General features: G+C 43.5%; 1 protein-coding gene across 1 annotated transcript in view; it reads right to left on the bottom strand.

Annotated features, from left to right (window-relative positions):
* The window catches only part of MLLT1 (MLLT1 super elongation complex subunit), a 37,150-nt gene continuing 17,680 nt past the window's right edge, over positions 1 to 19,470 (bottom strand). The window contains exons 8-12 of the mRNA XM_066636205.1: positions 18,220 to 18,331; positions 12,231 to 12,330; positions 11,096 to 11,167; positions 9,479 to 9,550; positions 1 to 5,787 (exon numbers count right to left, since the gene is read on the bottom strand). Coding sequence (XP_066492302.1) covers positions 5,659 to 5,787; positions 9,479 to 9,550; positions 11,096 to 11,167; positions 12,231 to 12,330; positions 18,220 to 18,331 — 485 coding nt within the window. The 3' untranslated portion in view covers positions 1 to 5,658. The remainder of the gene's footprint in view (positions 5,788 to 9,478; positions 9,551 to 11,095; positions 11,168 to 12,230; positions 12,331 to 18,219; positions 18,332 to 19,470) is intronic.

Here is a 19,470-nt window from a genome sequence, read left to right as displayed (position 1 = left end):
TTTCACCTTTATTTCAGGTTTTCTTTTTCCTATAAAACTCCTCCATAAATTTCACAAATGTAACAAAAAGTTTAAAAGTCAGGACAAAAAAAATCCCATAACTTATTACAAACATTTTTTTTTCCTTTTTAGGTTTTATCATGGAATCTTGGGCTGGGTTCATTTCTTACATCCGAGGAAAAAAGAAATCCCCCCCCCCCCATACAACTGTTTAATATCCTCTATACATGACCAGGTATTTAATACCTTCAACTTTCAGAGGAACGCATCCTAAAAAACACACACACACAAAAGAGGATTAAGTACTCATCTGCTTCCTTCAAGAGTGCAAACTCTCAACTCCTTTGTTTTTGAGGCCTAATACCCTCGTGATCCACTCCCCCCCAATCAAATTTCAATACAAATTATGACAGGTCAAGGAACAGGGCCATATATACTTTGCAATTAAAAAAAATTGCTACCTGTACACGATATGCAAATTCAACGTGCATGATTTATTCTGGCATTGCTAGTCATGAAACAGGATGAGGAGATAAACAGGGAATCAAAACCCTAGTCCCACCCACTGGAAAACTCATCTGGCTATCCCTCAGACTTAAGAGATCTCACCAGGCAGGCATGTCTTTACATCCATGAGGACTAGAAACCTGCTTTAAAAAAAGTCCCTTCCACTTAAGATTCTCAGGAAGATTAATTCTAAGACCAGTAGCACATTCCAAGGTGGACACACAGCCCTGAATTCAATGGCTGGGTTTCTTCCCTGACACTGCAACATAAAAGCAACAAACAATGGAAGCTAAAAAGACAAGTGTTTGCAACAGCACTACAAAGTGCAAATCCAGCCAAAAGGAAGCACTTTTAAAATCCCACATGTCCATGGGACAGCCCATCACATCTTTAACTCTCTGAAATGGTAGAGGTGCAGCACTTTGGCTGGATACAGTATAGAGAATGCTTCAGTGTTTGCCATTTAGCGAGCAGGCAAGCCTCACAGAAAGAGATGGCTTTTCAAACAACTGCCATCCCACCATGCACTGGACTTTGAAGGTTTGTTTTTCCACTGTAACTGCCAATGATGGCATAGCAAATGCAGCTGCAATTTTATACTCAAGTTGGGTTACCACATACGTGGCCATAAACCTTCCTATCATCCATTCTGACAGAGAATGGCAGTCATTGAAACCTCCTCTGTTGAATACTAGAGATGTGAAAGTTTGGGGGATGACGACGACAGGGAATGGAAACATATGAAACAGAAATTCTCTCTGGTCATCTCCAGAGGCCCAATATGGAAAACTGGAACACACACTTATGAAGTATTTTTTCACAGATTATTCAAAAAGAACAATTAGATTCATTCCTTACAGGGACATTCATCTCTGAGCTTCCCTCTAGAAACACATTTTTTTTTCCCATTCTGGCATACCAACACTGATAGTCACACTATTCCTGTACCCAAATTATGAACCATATCTTGTGTCAACTACTTTTGTCCTATTAGCCAACAGGCAAAGAGATAGGTTTAGGTCAGCTTCATAAAAAAGCCTAGCATCCCACATGTTTCTGCTGGCAAGTAAAATCTACAGTATTGAGCAAAGCACAATGCCAGAGACATGGCCTTGACAAGTGTCCTCTGACAGCTTGCTGAGCTTCAGAGAAACTTACTGTTGTAAGAGTTCAACTTCTTACTGCTTTTTAAAGTTAATTCAGTGTGAAAATGGGGACAACCCTTCGCCCTTCTTGCACGCCAGGCTTACAGATAAAATTATATGGCTGCCATTGGGGAACACACTGGTTAACCCTGGAAAGAAATGCATTTAGCTACTAGTACAGACTGTGTTTCACAGGTCACTTTCCCCACATATCTAAGTTAGGGTGCAATCCTAACCAACTTATTAGCACTGACCTAGCCACAATGCAGCCCCAAGGTAAGGTAACAAACATACCCTTACGTTGAGGAGGTTCCCTTGACTGCCTCCCCACTGCAGGACACAGTACACACACACAATGGCACAGCTATGTCACTGATGGAAAGTTGGTTAGGATTGTTTCCTTAGTGATACACAGCTGGCATAAGAATAAACAAATTTCAAAGCATTTTGTTGCCTGGTTGCCTCATGATAATTCCTATCCGCCACAGGGGATCAGACAATGGCAATAAAGAAGCTGAACACAGATACCTTGGTGCGTCTACACTTGTAATACTAAGTGGATTTGCACTTATTGCTTGCAAAATCAAACATGTATGCCAATACCAAACTTGTACTGTTTTATGTGCTAAATTGTACACAATGCATTCTACATCATGAAAGTGGCACAGCTGGCTTAAGCTGGTATTGCATATACACTTCCCCCCTGCCCCCATGTCTCCAAAATTTCTACATCTGCTTAACACTGCTGGGCAAGATACAGTTTTAAGTTTTACAGGATTTAAACAGACAAATTAGTCCCCTACAAGTATATTCTGATACATCATTCCCCAAATGATGAAGAATGATCAAGCAGAAAGACAGGCGACAGGCTAGTCCTTCCAATTTAAGGGAAGGAAAGACTAGGGGACAGGAAGAAAGAAGAGAAAGAGCATAGTGAAGACATCCATTTGGAATGACAACTGCATTCTTTTAAATCCTTGCTAAGCTTCCCTTTAGGGTGATTTTTCAGGTGCCAGAGCAACACAGCACCATACAAACTCTCACCTACTGTACAGATACCCACTGATGCTCTCTCTTGAGAAAGAGAGAGGGACACAGCACCACACTGGACCCACAAACACAGCAGTCAGCCTCAGAGAAAATCTACAACAGGATGAGGAAGAGCAGGGGAACACCACAAGGGGAAACACCACAGTCACAAAGCCTGAGGTCTGAGCTATATGGCATTTGGACTCCAGTCCAACCCTAAAGCTCTAAAGGCTTTTTCTGAAAATGCAAAGTAAGGATGCTTTTGGAAGACCCAGATGGCCACAGACAAAGGTGCCTCAGGGCCTAGGGAAAGAAGTGGTAGTTTATCTTAAAAAACGTTCTACAAAATACTTCTGAGTGGAAGAAATCCACCAGCTCTTACAGATGGAGTCTCTCCTCCAACTCTGGAAAGAATAATACTTGAGTTTCAGGGAAGGGGCTGTGATCTTACAGAGCCTCCAAGTATGCAACTAACACCATCCAGCTGGGTGCATGAAAAAGGGCTCTTCACCCTCTCAGGCACCTTGAATGGTTGTTCTCCAAGGAACTCTCAAGCCCCAAGGTAAACACACTTGAATGGAGAAAGACTGGTAAATGGGGATTTAAAAACTGGTAAAGTCTGCACAGGAGAAAGTTGTGAAAAACCTCAATCCGTGCTTACTGAATCCTGTTTATAGGGGATTTGGTTGCTGTATGAACACTCACTGCTAGGGCCAAAAGCAGGCCCCATCCAGAGGCTTTACTGCTGAGAGTTCAGCAATTCTTGCCAAACTCCAAACATGTTTTGCGGTCACACTGGTTTGTTTCTCCTGTTGGCACAGGACAGTCTTCTCTGAGATTTCTCAATTTCCCAAGCTCAGAATAATCAAGCAGAGATAGGGTCCTGCCAACTCAGTGACACAGGACACTCCCTGGAACTTAGCATTTTGTGTATAAAAATAATCAAGGGTACACAAACGGATGGAAAAAGCAAAGTTCAAACAGGATTTTGGAAGTCAACATGACCTCACCTAGATCAGCTTATTGCCACTATCAGTCTTCTGAGCTGTAACATTTACATGATAAAAAGAAGTCAGGTTAAGGCCCAAATCCTAACCAACTTTCCAGCACTGGCATAGTGGTGCCAATGGGGTATATGCTGCATCCTGCAGTTGGGTGGCACTCATGGAGGCTTTCTCAAAGCAAGGGAATGTTTATTCCCTTATGCATTGCCCTTCCCTTACGCTGGAAAGTGGATTGTGCCCTAAGGGACTAAAAATTTTTTTTTAAAGAGCAATACAACTTAACCAAACCAAAAAAGCCCTCTCTTCTGCAACACCCCCAAAGAGAGCTCATAGTGAAAAAAAAACTCAACACCATACCCCACCCCACAGCCCCAGCAGCATTTGGGAAAAGATTAACATTTGGGAAAAGTAACATTTGGGAAAAGATTAAGATCTCTGTTTTGAAAATGAGTTGTCTTTCTAAAATGCTAAATCCTAAAGATTCTGTGTTTTTTTTTCAATTAAAATTTAGGGTCTTCCCCTACTACATGCACCCAACACTTCAAGGCTAGGTGAGCAAGGAATATCTGTCTCCTATCAATATTTGTTTCCAAAAGCCTTGGAATTTGGATATTTCATGTTAAAAAAGAAAAAAGGACAGGATTACAGGAAGGGGGACCCTTGATCTACTCTGCCATCTTCCTGCCATATTGCTATGGTAGAGGCCAAAGGGTAAGGTTTCTCTGACAGAACACAGAATAGCAGAAATGAGGATGCATTTTGGCAAAACAGTTTTGGAACACTGATGATGGAAAAGAGCAACAGACCAGTCCCTTTCAGAGTTCAGAATGAAAGGCATCAAGGATACCTGTTTGGCTTCCAGATACTAAAAAACTATCTGCCCAGTGGCAGTTCACAAACAGGTTACTTTACTGTCCCACCTCTGCAACTGCTGTTTTCAAAATAAAAAACACTCCCACCCCTATATACCCCGTTGAAACCTTACAACCCAATTAGGCCCTTCTTACGACCCAATTAGGCCCTTCTTACAACGTACATATACATATGTGTGTGTGTGTGTGTGTGTGTGTGTGTATATATATATATATATGTATGTATATATATATATATGAAGTAGACAGCATACAATAACATAGTCCTTACAGTTAAAGCAGATCAAAAATGGAAAAAACAGCGAGGCTTTCTTCAGGGGATTGGATCCAGCACTGCATCTAAAGCATCAAGTGGGAGAGGGCAAGCGCCTCTGGGGAACACACATTCCAGAAACCTTTGAATACACACAGGATTGAGTTTGTGCACAGTTGCTTGCCAGAGCAGAAGCCTTGACTGTAGTGCCTCTGCATCCAGAAAGGTTTGAGAGCGGAGAAACAACCTGATGGGACTCAATTCGTGTCAAAACCACTGTGCCCCCATCAAGTAGGTGTCTCTGGGCAGTCACGATTCAGGCTTTCTGCCAACATCTGCCCTGATGTGGTGTGAACGTCTCTCTACAAAGCTTGGAGGGAAGAAGGGAGGTAAAGCTGCGCGTGCTGCAGGCAAATTTAAGTCCAACAGAAGGAAATGTTGACTTGAATCTGAGCTTAAGAGGATGCCTCAAAAGTGCATTCTTAAAACAAACAAAAAACCCAACAACACACACACAGAGAGTCTCGTTCTAGAATTAAAAAGGGGAAATAAAAAACAGTGCAGTGGCACAGCTGGGACCAGGGCAGCCTGCACTCTACCAGGTCCAAGCAAGCTTCCAAAGCAAAGGAGGACAAACTTGCCAAGGCTGAACACTTGGCTGAAGCCCAAGAAGAGAAGCGCAGCTGGCAGCAGTGGCAGCGTGTTCCTAGAGGATGGCTGATCTCTAAGGCAGTGCTTCAGGTGAATCAAGGGGATAAGGCGGTGGCCAAGGTCCACGGGTCCGTTTCCTGGTACCAAATAGACAGGAATTCTGGTTTCAAAAGATGTCCTGCTTTGGAGTCCTAGGGTCACGTGGCCACAGCTTCCAGGTAACTCTGCAGCTTGCGCACAGTTGTCTCATCCAAGGAGAACAAGTCAAAGTCGAAGGTTGTGTTGGTGACGTTGAAATGCCCAGTTTCCTCAATGAGGTTTACAATCTGGAGTGAGGCAGAAAAATTGCAATGCTAAATGCAAACCTATATCTCCCTGATACCAACACAAAGTCTAGTGTTCAGATAAACAGCAGGAAGCTCCCCCCCCCGCGTTGTACACACTACTGCTGAAAATGAGATTGTAAAGCACTGTAGGATAGAACAGTAGAAAGCAATAAAATATCTTCACTGCAAAATCAATAAAATAAAATCGATAAAATCAGCATGAGTAGTCACCCCAGCAAACCAGCACTGTCTGTTCTAGTGGCTGTCTGCTGGTATTCATTTGCATCTTTTTAGATTGTGAGCCCGTTTGGGACAGGGAGCCATTTAGTTATTTGATTTTTCTCTGTAAATCACCTAAAAGTTGATTCTCTTTTCTCAACTAAAAGTTCACAGAGCGGTATATAAATACTGTTGTTGTTGTTATTATTATCGTTATCGTTATCATTATCAATAATAATAATAATGATGATGATGATGATGATGATGATGATGATGAATGCCCTGTTTTCCCCTCTATTTTACCTTTCTGGGGGGACGACACTTCTAATCCCCCAGAACTTTCTGTGCTGTTTCAGCAGCCTAAAATCTGCTGGGATATCCTCCTGAAGTGCTGTTTGTACTTTGTTTGAAAATACCATTTCCAGACAGCTATATGTTGGATGCGTATTTGATACTTCTTTAAGTATTCTTTAGGGAACCAAGCATCTTACTGAGATTAACATACACCTACTGACTGGGAAACCCTATCGGCCTGTCTAGATTAAGGGATGGAGTGGCCAAGTGGCTTCCTCTTATCAAGTCAGGTAACCCTACAGCAGTGGTTTTCAAACTCTCATGGAGAGTTTGAGCCACTGTAAGTGCTTGCAGGGGCGGGGGGAAGGCAGCAGGGGCGGGTGGAAGGCAGCGGAGTAAAGTAAAGCGGAGTGATCGCGCCCCGCCTCCCTAAAGCTTTCACTTTCACTGCTGCGGGGCACTGCTGCGGGGAGCCCTGCCAAAGGTTGCACCAGGCTCCCTGCACCCCAGGGAGGCTGCAAGAGGCTTAGGTAAGTCCTGGGGATCGCGCCGCTGCCTCCTCCCTACCTCCAGGCTGCCCCTGCTCCTTAAGTGGGCAGAGACCAGGGCCCACAGGCTGGGGTATTGCAATGCCCCAGTTTGAAAAGCTCTGCCCTACAGTATCAATAAACCTAGGGTTGTGTTTTTTTTTGGTTTTGTTTTTTAAAGTTCAGGCAGAGAGACATATTCTGCTGTGTCTGCCACTGGAACCAGGTGCCTGATTGCAGAAGGCAGACCAACTTACTTTCCAGTAAGTGTAGACAATGCAATTCCTGGGACAATGTAAACAGCTAGCAATAGGGACTGTATTTCTACCTATGCATATTTAGGAAGTTAATCTTATTTTGTTTTCTCTTTTCATGTCATGCCAGCCTTCACTGGTTTAGCAACAGTTTGGTGTGCTTTGCTCTTGAGTAGCATCTTGGCTCCCTCTGTTGAGCATTACTAGTTATTGCATGCAAAGTTATTTCTTTGGGTCCATCCAGTAGAGTTCAAGCATTTTCTACCAGCCTGCTCGTAAGTTTCTAGCCCCCTTTCCCATTTTGTTCAATTCCTTCTTTTAAGTTTTTAATAACCCAGTTATGTTTCAACTGTGTGCTTACCTAACCTATGTTCACAGGTGATTAAATGAGTGAGTTCACAGCCGATCACTCTTGGGCACTGCAGTGATTTCATTTTAAATAGTAACTCCTGGGAGGAATGGTTTTGATTCTGAGTACAGAATCTTGAGCAGTTACATACAAAACAAACAAAAGTTGACTAGCCCAGATACAATTTTCAGATACAAACAACTGAAAATCAAAATTTACTCCTAACAGACTGAGATAGGATTCTATATATTTTTCCACCCACCAGGATTTCTTGTTAATGTTGTACCATAGCGCAGTGTTTCCTCAAACTGTGGGTTGGGAACCACTAGGTGGGATGTAAACCAATTTCAGGTGGGTCCCCCATTCATTTTAATGTGTATTTTGATGCTACCACGCTACCCAAATGCAGTCATATAGCATGACTGCTACCATGGTACATGACTGCATTTGGGGAAATGTTACAGATCTGTACTTTTGACACGCTACTATGTATATACATTTAACCATGATAGTCAATGGGGCTTACTCCCTGGTAAACGTGGATAAGGTTGCAGCCTTTGGGATGTTTGGGAAAAAATTTTTAACAGATCAGCAGCTGCTTGGGAGGGTCAGGAGGGTTTTTCTTTATTTCAAATATTTTTTAAACTTCTACTTATTGTAAACATTTAATTCCTTCCTTCCTTAATTGACTGATTTGATTTGATTTGTTGTATGGGAGGTGTTAAAAATTTTCCTGTTCAATGATGTTACTTCCAGCCATGACATCTCTTTCAGTTTAATTTAAACTGACATCTCAGTTTCAGTTAAAAAGAGGCGCTTTTCAACCTCTTCATAAATGACCTGGAGACAGGGTTGAGCAGTGATGTGGCTAAGTTTGCAGACGACACCAAACTTTTCCGAGTGGTGAAGACCAGAAGTGATTGTGAGGAGCTCCAGAAGGATCTCTCCAGACTGGCAGAATGGGCAGCAAAATGGCAGATGCGCTTCAATGTCAGTAAGTGTAAAGTCATGCACACTGGGGCAAAAAATCAAAACTTTAGATATAGGCTGATGGGTTCTGAGCTGTCTGTGACCGATCAGGAGAGAGATCTTGGGGTGGTGGTGGACAGGTCGATGAAAGTGTCGACCCAATGTGCGGCGGCAGTGAAGAAGGCCAATTCTATGCTTGGGATCATTAGGAAGGGTATTGAGAACAAAACGGCTGGTATTATAATGCCGTTGTACAAATCTATGGTAAGGTCACACCTGGAGTATTGTGTCCAGTTCTGGTCGCCGCATGTCAAAAAAGACATAGTGGAAATGGAAAAGGTGCAAAAGAGAGCGACTAAGATGATTACGGGGCTGGAGCACCTTCCTTACGAAGAAAGGCTACGGCGTTTGGGCCTCTTCAGCCTAGAAAAGAGACGCCTGAGGGGGGACATGATTGAGACATACAAAATTATGCAGGGGATGGACAGAGTGGATAGGGAGATGCTCTTTACACTCTCACATAATACCAGAACCAGGGGACATCCACTAAAATTGAGTGTTGGGTGGGTTAGGACAGACAAAAGAAAATATTTCTTTACTCAGCGTGTGGTTGGTCTGTGGAACTCCTTGCCACAGGATGTGGTGATGGCGTCTAGCCTGGACACCTTTAAAAGGGGATTGGACGAGTTTCTGGAGGAAAAATCCATTATGGGGTACAAGCCATGATGTGTATGCGCAACCCATTTCTAAAATCAGGAGGTTATGTCAGAATGCCAGATGCAAGGGAGGGCACCAGGATGAGGTCTCTTGTTATCTGGTGTGCTCCCTGGGGCATTTGGTGGGCCGCTGTGAGATACAGGAAGCTGGACTAGATGGGCCTATGGCCTGATCCAGTGGGGCTGTTCTTATGTTCTTATGTTTAATGACATCACTTCCAGTAGGTCCTGACAGATTGTCATTATAAAAAGTGGGTCCTGGTGCTAAAAAGTCCCGGTCCCACTGCCATAGTGTATCTGATTTTGAATGCCAGAATACATGCTTCACCAGCTCAAGTCACATTCCATTCCAATGCCCCTCACCTGCTGCAGAACATTCCGTTCTCGTAGAGCCATCAGTCTCCGGTGAAGCTCCACCAACTCATCAGTGTAGGCCTGGGACACACACACAAGAAGACAGATGAATAAAGGGAATACAGTCCTGCGCTGCTTACTGACAGGGATGTGGACTGGCACCCTCGTCGTCAAGTGAGGCTTGATGCTATACGAAGCTTCCAAAGATGAGGGAAAGAAACCGCGTGCTGCCTCTGCAAGGCTCAGAAAAGCCTCCTGAGGCGAGGGGAGCAGAGCTCACCTTGGCTTCGGAGGCTTGGGGAGGGTGTTCGTGGACCAGCGGCAGTGCCACATATATGGCCTGTTGCTGGTTAAAGTGTTGCAAAGCAGCACTCACCTATACTGTGTCTGCCTTTACTCTAATGCCATGAGTAAAAACTAATGTCTTTGGGGGCTTGGATGGACGCAACAAGGGTCACCCAAATGTAAACAAAGCTTGACCAGGCAGCACCTCACAGAGCCCAACTTCAGAGTTCCCAAAGACAGAGGATGCTACTATTCAAATGGGAGAGAATAAGACTTCCTTCTTCATTTTCCCACATACTTTTGGCCTGACAGAAAAAGAAATGCCAGTGAATTGAGAATCATATGTTGTGTACAGGGGCTAGTTAAAAACACAAAGACGGTGTCCAAACATAAAAATGGAAGACCCAATAGCTCAGTGGGAGAGCACCTAAATGCATACAGAAAACCCCGGTTTAACCCCAGTATAAAGGTTAAAAAGGATAATAATAACAGGTTTCTTTCCCAGAGGTGTTGCCAGGCAGCAGTGGTGTAGCTAAGGGGGTGCAGGGGGTAGCAGCTGCACCAGGCATCAAGCTTTAGGGGGGCAACAAGCTGAGCTTTACACTAGTGACCAAAACTGTGAAAATCTTGGCATGTATAAATAATACCATCATGCTCTATATCATTGGAAACGTAATTTAATGCAGAATGCAATGAAACAAACTGCACTGGAATATCTGTACTCTATCAAAAGTTATGGCCAATTAACCAGAAAATGAAAACACAACTGTGCAATTCTTCAAGTGGTGCTCTTCTCATATATAGCAGGGAGAGAATAACCATCCCTCTTCACAACGTCCCTAACAAATCAGGGGCACACTTTTTATTGATTTACTTAATTAAATTTAATTTTGTCAGGGGGGGTCTACAAGTCTTCTTTGACCACAGGTAGCAGATAGGTGCCATAGCTATGCCACTGACTGGAGGGTGGCAGCAAAGCAATTAGGTGGCAAGCTGCTGGGGGGGAGTAAGTGGGTTCCTCCTAATTTTCGCATTTTAAAAGACCAGGCATGACGTCACTTGTGTGACATCCAGTTGTGACATCACTTCTGGGGCAACATTTTGAGCTTGGCACTGGGTTACACGATCATTAGCTACGCCACTGCCAGGCAGAGGAGATGGATCAAAGAACTGATGCGATATCAGGCAATTTCATGTATTCAGAAGGCCCCCACCCCCAAGATGCTTGAGCCTGTCAAGTCTTTGGTTCCTGCTTAGCATTAAAGAGCTCCTCCACCTACAGGCAGCATCTCTTCCAACTCCTGCAATTCAAACCCCAGATTGCTTCTCTAGGAGAAGTACCTTGTCATAGGTCCCTTTCTTCAGGATCTTTTCTGGTTTGTTGCAAGACTCTGGACTCTTTCTCCCAGGCACCTAAAGCAGTCAGAAGAAACATACTAGAACAACGGGATAACAGTAGTTTGGGTTCACAATGCCCAGCAGATCAAAAGTAGCATTCTCCATTATGTTGAGCAAGGGCAGAGAACAAGCGTTTTTTTTTTACCATTGCCACCCTAAGGCTGAAATCAGAAATGATATGTAAATAAGCTGTGATGGGCAATATGCTAGTGAAAATTTCCCCATAATTGAAAAAAATAAGATCTGACTTCAGCAGATCAGAAGTCTCTGCAACCTGTAAGTCCTCAGATCACAAAAGGTTGAGCCATGAGAGTGGCAAACAGGAATGTTCCCCATTTAAATTTCAGGAGTGGGCCTCCTGCCCTTCCCTTGTGATGTCTTTCTTCAAAAGAACTTACCTCTTAGTGGACCAATTGGCGAGAACCCTAGAGCCCTGGACAGTTGGAGGGTGACAAGTAGGGAGGACATCAAGTATTACTCTCCTGCAAGAGGGTCCCCAATCTGAACTCTGATACTGAACTATGGTATAATTATGTACAGTTAATCCACATACCCACGAGAAGTAAGACTGAGACCACCTTGTGCCTTTCATGAAGTGATCTCATTTTCCGGGCCAGCAGAGACTTTTCAGAGGCAGCTGAAAACAGCATCTGTAGTCAGCGTAGAGCACACTGAAGTGGTTGGGGAAAGCCCGAGAGGTTTTTCCTGGACCTTTCAAAGCGCTCTGTGCTGATCGCAGGCACTGTTTTAAATGTCCCTGCTGCATTCAGAAAATTCCTGTGTGTAGTAGGAACACATAACGGCACCCATGACCAGCACAGAACACTTTTAATGCCCTAGAGACAACAGGTAAGACACAATCACGCAACCCCCCATGGTTTCATACCCACGAATTCACAACCTGCGGGGGTTTGCAGGAACCTAACCCTCGTGGGCAGTCTGGATTGACTATATTTGATTTCAGCCAAAGGAGGCCTCCAATTATTTGGAAACCTTGTACATTTCTACACATGCACTGTAGAGGAAACTGGTTTTTGAAAAACATTCCAGAATGTATTCTGGTCCATTCTGCAATTACCTTATTGCTAGAAGGGGGCAGTTTCTGGCTGGGAAGGGACTCTCGACTTGGCAGGCAGAAGTCCGCACTGTTGTCACTGTCACTGTCACTGTGGCTGAGTCTGAAGAGGCAAGCAATGAGAATAAAGATGGGATGGTTTGGGTGTGGGGCGCGGAGGAGGAAGAAAGAAAAGCAAACTTAACCTAGATTATTAGTCAAAATCATGGGCTACCCAAACAGCTATTTTCTGTATAGAGGGCAGAGACAGGTTACCTCTAAGGAAGAGACAAATGACAGCAAATGATTCTATCAAGCCCAGCCTAACCAGGGCGCAATCCTAACCGGTGCTGGAGCAGGCAAGCCAGGATACTTGCGCTGCATCCAATGCGGGATTGCAGCGAGCAGTGGCTCAGCCACGGGCAAGGGGAAGCTCTTCCCCTTATCTGTGGGTAAGGGCTGCGCACCCCTATGGGTCTCCTTGGACCTGCGCCACCTCTGGAGGTGGCGCAGGTCCAAGGAGAGTGGAGCGACTTGAAGGCGCTCCGCTTGCCCTGGGGACGGGGGCTGGGATCTGGCATAACCGCCGGGTCCCGGCCCCGCCCCAGGCTCCCCACAGGCCTGCCCCCAGGCCCACCCTCCCCCCCAGTAACTCCCCCTCCCCACGCCCCCCGATGCCTACCTTTGCCGCTTATGTCTGCGCACTCGCGCTGACACAATCGGCGGTGCGGGAGCTGCGGTGGAGGCTTCTGTCTCCGTCCGTGCGTCGGCGCATCTCAATGCGCTGACACAGCTCCCGCCTAAGGAGGCACAAACAGTGCAGGTTAGGAGGCACGTGCTTTATGGCACATTTGCGACCCTCCAGGGCCACCTATACCGGCATAACTGCCGGTTATAATTGCACCCCCAGAGGTATCTGGCTGGTCACCTTTTGAAAAAATTGCTAGGCCCTATAGACCTTTACCAACATCTCACACTCACAAACAAAGCTTGTGGGGATGGGGAGAGAAAGATGAAAGAATGCCCAGGAGCTTGGAAAACTCCTGCCATCCTGACCAACTGAATAGGTCAACTTAAGGCAACAGATTCAAGCTGTGGATGTATTCGGATGTATAAGGGCTCTTGTGTTCTATTGGGTTTGAGTTATGTTGTAGAACACAATTATGTAATTGTGTTCCATACCATTGTGTTCCCTTGACCAGAGACCTATGCCAGGGATGTCAAACTCATTTCATATAGAGGGCCATATAGCATTCATGGTGCCTTCTAAGGGTTGAAGTGACATCATTAAGCACGAAGTGACATCATTAAGCAGATGATGGTCAGAAAGGAGCACTTTGTTCTTGCATAGAAACTCATTGACTGCAAATGAAGAGAAAAAAATGGGCAAATCTTGTTCATATTTTCAGGAGCCCAATTATCACGCTGGGAGAGCCCAATTATAACGGGAACCAGATAAATTGCTTCTGGGGGCCACATTCGACCCATGGGCCTTATGGTTGACACCCCTGACCTATGCCTTCCCTGTTATCTTTCCAATGGAGGCTAAAAACTCTTTTTCATTTGATTTTTCCATCATGCATGGACAGCCCAATCCTAACCTGCGCTGATGCAGCCAGTTCACATAGCCTGTGCTGTATCCAGTGCAGGTTATGCAGCAGCTAGAGATCTCCTCAGGGTAAGGGAATATTTTTCTGCCCTATGGGGCTACTTGGATATAGCTGGCAGAAGTCCAAGCAGCCTGGTGTAGTGTCGGATGGCCCCTGGAGGGGGGTTAGAATATGGCAAAGACCTTCGCCAATCCCACTTCACTCCCGGGCCGATCCCACCACCACCCAGAAACACCCACTCCCCACTCTGAAATGCCCTCCTGCCACTCTCTTCCAGCCCCTGCACTGCTTGGTGGCATGGGATGCGCTGCTAGTGGCCTGGCATGAGCTGTCCCATCAGTGCAGCCGACTCCCAAGTAGCCACTTTATAACACATTTGCGACACTAGGCCAGTGGAGAGGGGGCCACACCAGCGGAAGTATGAGTTCAGATCGCACTCTTAGTTTTTGTCTTGGTTGTTTTTGTTAAGGTGCATCTCTCTGGATGCTGTTTTTTTTGTTTTGGCCGATTCATTTAATAAAATATTTTGCTTCTTCCACTGGCTTCTTATTGCTGCCTATATGTGCTTTTTATTGTGCCATTTCTTAACTATTTTATTTTGTTGTATTTTATGTTTGCTGTAAGTTGCCTTTGCTGCCCCAGTATAGGGAGAAATGAAGGATAAAAATCTTTTAAATAATCACAATCACACACACACACACAGGCTGGCTGTTCCACATTTTGCTACACCACATGGTAGCGCAGGATGGATAAAGAATTCAGTGTTTCCAGAAAGCAAACTCTCATTTTCAAGCAAACACAAGTTTCTGGTCCTCATGTGGGTGGAGGTACTCTGCTCAATGTCCTCAGATGTGCTAAATGTATTCTTGGACCCCTGAGAAGCCATAAGGCTGAGAAGTACTCACAAGACAGGAGAAAAATGATTCAATGCTCCAAACGGGCCCTCCTTTTTCTCCCCATCTCTCTCTCCAATAGCAGAATACAGTTATAACCAAAAAAAGTAAAATCATGAGTCCTGTTCAGGTTGTAGAATTCAGAATGCCATGGTGCCATGTTTCAGTTTTTTAGTGCAGATGACAAAACAGTGCTTTAGCTATACAGCAGATCACAAAATTCAGAGCAGAGCTCCATAAAAGGTTGGCTTGGAGGGGCAAGACCAGCAGGTAACTTGATATAAGACAAGGGGCTGTCTCCAAAGCCCTATTGAAATTAATAGGATTCAAGTCAGTCTGGACAAACTTGTCTCCACTGGTTTCCATGGGTATTAATCCTTGGATTGTGGTGGTGAAACCCTGAATGCCACCTGCTGCTGCCACAACCTCTGCTGTGGCACACAGGGGGGAAAAAGTCCCTTACCATGCTCCTCACATAGTTTTTGCAAATTTGGATGTGCAGCACTTCTAGTTTTATGTAAAGGGACAGTGCAAACAAGAGAGCTCCTTCATCCTTGTAAATAAAACCCAAAGTTTTATTTGTGCCACACTTCCAGATTTGTGAGCAGCATGGTAAGGAGATAGATGATCTGCTTCCTGTTCAAGGGAACAGATCAACATGTCATGTGTCCACAGTGAACTGAAGGGAGGTGGTGGCAGATTTGGGGTGAAGTATACCCCAAATTCCACTGCTCCCCCCACCACCCACCCTGATGCAAGCTACTTCAGGTCGCTTCATGGTTAGGTTGCCCTTTCTCTGGATGCAGAAAGTCTCTAGACATCCTTTTTCAGAGCAGGACTACATTAAAAGTCATTGCCCAACACTGCATATATGCAACAGGGACCAAATGTGTACACCTGTGGGCTGCGCAGAAATGGGTTATGCCTGGAATACTGCAATACAATGTTAAGCTAATGGAGCATTGTGGCTAAGGGACTGAGTTGTCAATCAGGCTTTTCCAAATTTGAATCTCATGAGCTCACTAGATAGCCTCAGACAAGCCACTCCCTCCCAGCCTTATCTCCTCAAATGCAAAATGGAGATAACAAAGCTCATTTACCTCAGGGTTGTTGTAAGGATTACATCAAGATACTATATCTGCTTTGCACTCTCAAAAAAACACTATAGGGGCGGAGCTAACTCTCAGTGAAGTTGCAGTGAACTTTGGGGGCTCCTGAAGAGACTGCGAAATAGATGTGTTTTCATGTGCCTAAACAACTAAGGCATGCTTCGGTGCCAGGAAGACGGTACGAAGAGCTGAGAGCTTGAACGGGGGGGGGGGGTTCCTTAGGCAATTTCAAGGATTTCTCTCTGTTTTGCTCTGTGCTGAATCATATCTATCCCGGGTGCCATCTTGGAGAAGCTCGGAAAGCTGAGAATTCGCCCTCCCACGGCCTAGATACAACAACATCACAGCGAAAAAAGCTATTAAGAGTGAGTGAACTTGGCTCGTTAAAAAGTTTTACCGAGAACTGTAAGTCAGAAGTCTGGAGGGGGAGGAGATAATTCAAGATTATTCATGCTGGCCGTTAGCCACCCAGGGGGGGAATAGGTGAATTGGTATTTCCCCTGCTGGAGTAAGTACAAGATTATTTTTTTTAATGGTATGTACCGAAGAGAAATAAATAAGTAATCTTCAACAAAGGAAATAAAGTCTACTTTCATTTTCCTAGCAAAAAGCCTTGATTTAAGCCTGGTCACTGCTACTCTTGGTTTCTCAGCAAGACGCTTGAATTTTTTTTTGGTTATTTAAAGGCATACTAACCTAATTTGAGTGTTTTGATTTGACTGACTTTTTTTGGATATAAAAATTGGAAAGTAGCCCTGGATACAAAATTGGAAAGTAGCCCTGCAGCAAGTGGTTCGAGTTGGTGTTGATAAAAATGGCTTTTGAAAATTTAAAAGATGTTCATGAAAGCCAGGCCTTGTTGGTGGATTTTGTGATGGATTTTAGAAGAGAAATGGAGCAACAGGTCAGAGAACTGTCTGAACAAATTGGGCAAATAAGCTCCTCCCTTGTAAACTCACAGGAACAGATTATAAACAATAGAGAAGAAAAAAGAATGGATAAGATGTCGGGTGAAGTTAAAGAAGTGGAGTATTTTGAAATGGGACACGAGACGGAAGAAGCAATTGTCATAATAACTAAGAACCTTAAGGAAGAAGAAAGAGGAAATGTTCAGAAAGCAAGCTGTCTCAAGAAGAGGAAGAATTTATGGATTGAATTCAAGAATAACAGAATGAAAAAGAAGAAAGAAAAACAGAGGGGGGCCAAGAAATTCAACAGACTTAAGAAGAAAAAGAGGAAAAAGAAGAAGTGGAAGAACCAGTCGGAGGACTAAGAGAGAACACCAATAAGATAGAATACAAAGTAAGCAATAAGAAGAAGGTCAAAATGGTTGAACAAAAAGTAGAATTTTTTTTTAATCATATTAAATCAAAATAGATGTAAATGAAAATTTGAAATATAAACATTGCGGAAATTAAGTGGTATTAAGATAAATATTTTATTAATTATATTAAAGTGGATGAAAAGGGAATTTGGAATATAAGTATTGTGAAAATTAAAGTGGTAAACATATGAAATAAATTAGATGGAACTGCAAATTTGGAATATAAGTACTGTGTAAACTAAAGTGGTATCAAGATAAATAAAAGGGTTATTTTTTAAAAGAGAAGGTAAATAAAATAAATTATAGATGTCAATTTATTTTGGAGAAAATATTAAACCTGTATTTTGGGTTAATAAATATGTGGTGGATAAAGCGAAGTATAATACCATTGTAATTGGAGATATTTGTTTTTAGATGTGATATTAGAAATTAAGAATCAGATAAGAGATTTTATTTTAGAGGTTAGTTTAGTGGTAAGAAGAGTCTATAAGTAAAAATTTGAAGCCTTTTTTGATTAGATAGTTATGGAAAATGATATATAATATGCTATAAGAGATATTGAAGGGGTAATACCATTGTAATCGGAGACTTCTTTTTTAGATGTGATATTAGAAATTAAGAATTAGATAAGAAAGATTTTATTTTAGAGACTAGTTTAGTGGTAAGAAGAGTGTATAAGTAAAAATCTGAAGTTTTTTCTATGATGGGATAGATAAGGTTAGAGGAAAAATATGGAATGTTAAAGTATTAACCAGTTGGGTTAATGAATATGATAATTTTTGTATTGATCATTAATTTCGTTTGGATTAATGTTTGTTGTAATCGATGGCCACCACCCTTGTGTGTAACCTATGTAGTCCTAGCCCTAAGTCTATCCAATTTTCCTTACCTGTATCTGTAATAAATAAATAAAGCATTGTAAAAACAAACAAACAAACAAAAAAACACTATACAAATGCTAAGAAGTATTTTTATTAGCAAGTCCTGCTTTCTCCTTAACATTAAAGCTCCCCAACTATATGAGGAGAAATATTCTGGCAAAGCCCCAAGAAATAAAGACAACCCAGCTGATCTCACCTGGCATCCTTGCTAGTGGCAGTCGCCTTGATGGCTGTCTCTTCCCCAGAAGAACTGTCATCATCATCAGACTCTTCTGACTGCAGGTCCTCAACCATGGAACGCAGGGGCCCTGGTGGCCAGAAGCCAAGAAAAAGTCATCTGAATAGCAAATCAAGGATTTCAGTTCAAGTGCCAAGTGAAGCTGTGTCACATGGCTCGTGTGACATAAGTTGACTCCACCCAGTTCTCAACTACTTGTGTGATGCACTGGATCACAACTGGATAGCCCAACTTATGGCCTCCTAGGCTCAAAGAGGGTGTGTGGGTCATAAGCTATCATGGTCATAAGCTTGGTCATAAGCTTGCGTCTCCCATTTTACCTCCCAAACCTTCCCATTACTGCTGGGGTTGACCAAACATTGCACAAAAAGGAACATGTTAAAGGCCTTTCATACACCAAGTGGATTTTTCTCCAAAGATGACTCCCTTGAGTTTGAAACAAATCAAAATTCTTGAGACTGAACAGCTCTGAAATATTGGGGTCATATGACTTTCCATTTGCAATGAGTGGGCTCTTTTCTTAAAAGAGAGGACACCCTCCCTGTGACCAGAACACTGGATGGCAACAAATAGGGAAAACGGATGTTTTATAACATCATTCTCCATTTCATGCACTTGTTTTGAGGATCAGGATGGAGAGGGAATTATGAGGCTATCTTCTTCAGTCTCAGACCATTGGTTCATCTAGTACAGCACTGACTACCCTGACTGGTAGTAGCTCTCCAGGATCTCCAACAGGGGACTTTTTCAGTACTAATTAGACATGTGTTGCTCAGCGACAGACCACCTGCTTTACCTGCAACAGGTTCCAGGTAAAGCAGGTGCTCTATCACTGAGCAACAGTCCCCAAAGGGTTGGGGGACGAAGAGAAATGATACACTGTAGAGACCAGACCAAATTGCAAATCAGAAAGATCATGCTTTGAATCTCTGCTCTGTATGTCTGACTGGATCTTCTTTAGCCCCTACATCTGCAACATATTTATTTTTGCTTCCCCTGTCATGGGCCCATGTTCCCTTTATTCTTTAGCCAAAGGCTGGCTGTGCATGACTTCCACAGAGAGTGAACGCAGACTATTACTGACCAAATAAGAACTTACTAAGGCAAATGGACAGTGACTCAGTGAGCCAGTCACTTACAACATCCTGCCAGAAATTGGGGGGGGGGGCAGGGGGAGAAGAGGAAGAGAATTCTACAGATTTCTGAATC

This window comes from Tiliqua scincoides, chromosome 8 (assembly GCF_035046505.1).
Source record: "Tiliqua scincoides isolate rTilSci1 chromosome 8, rTilSci1.hap2, whole genome shotgun sequence".
Classification (NCBI taxonomy): Eukaryota; Metazoa; Chordata; class Lepidosauria; order Squamata; family Scincidae; genus Tiliqua; species Tiliqua scincoides.
This window is presented reverse-complemented; position numbering and strand designations above follow the sequence as displayed.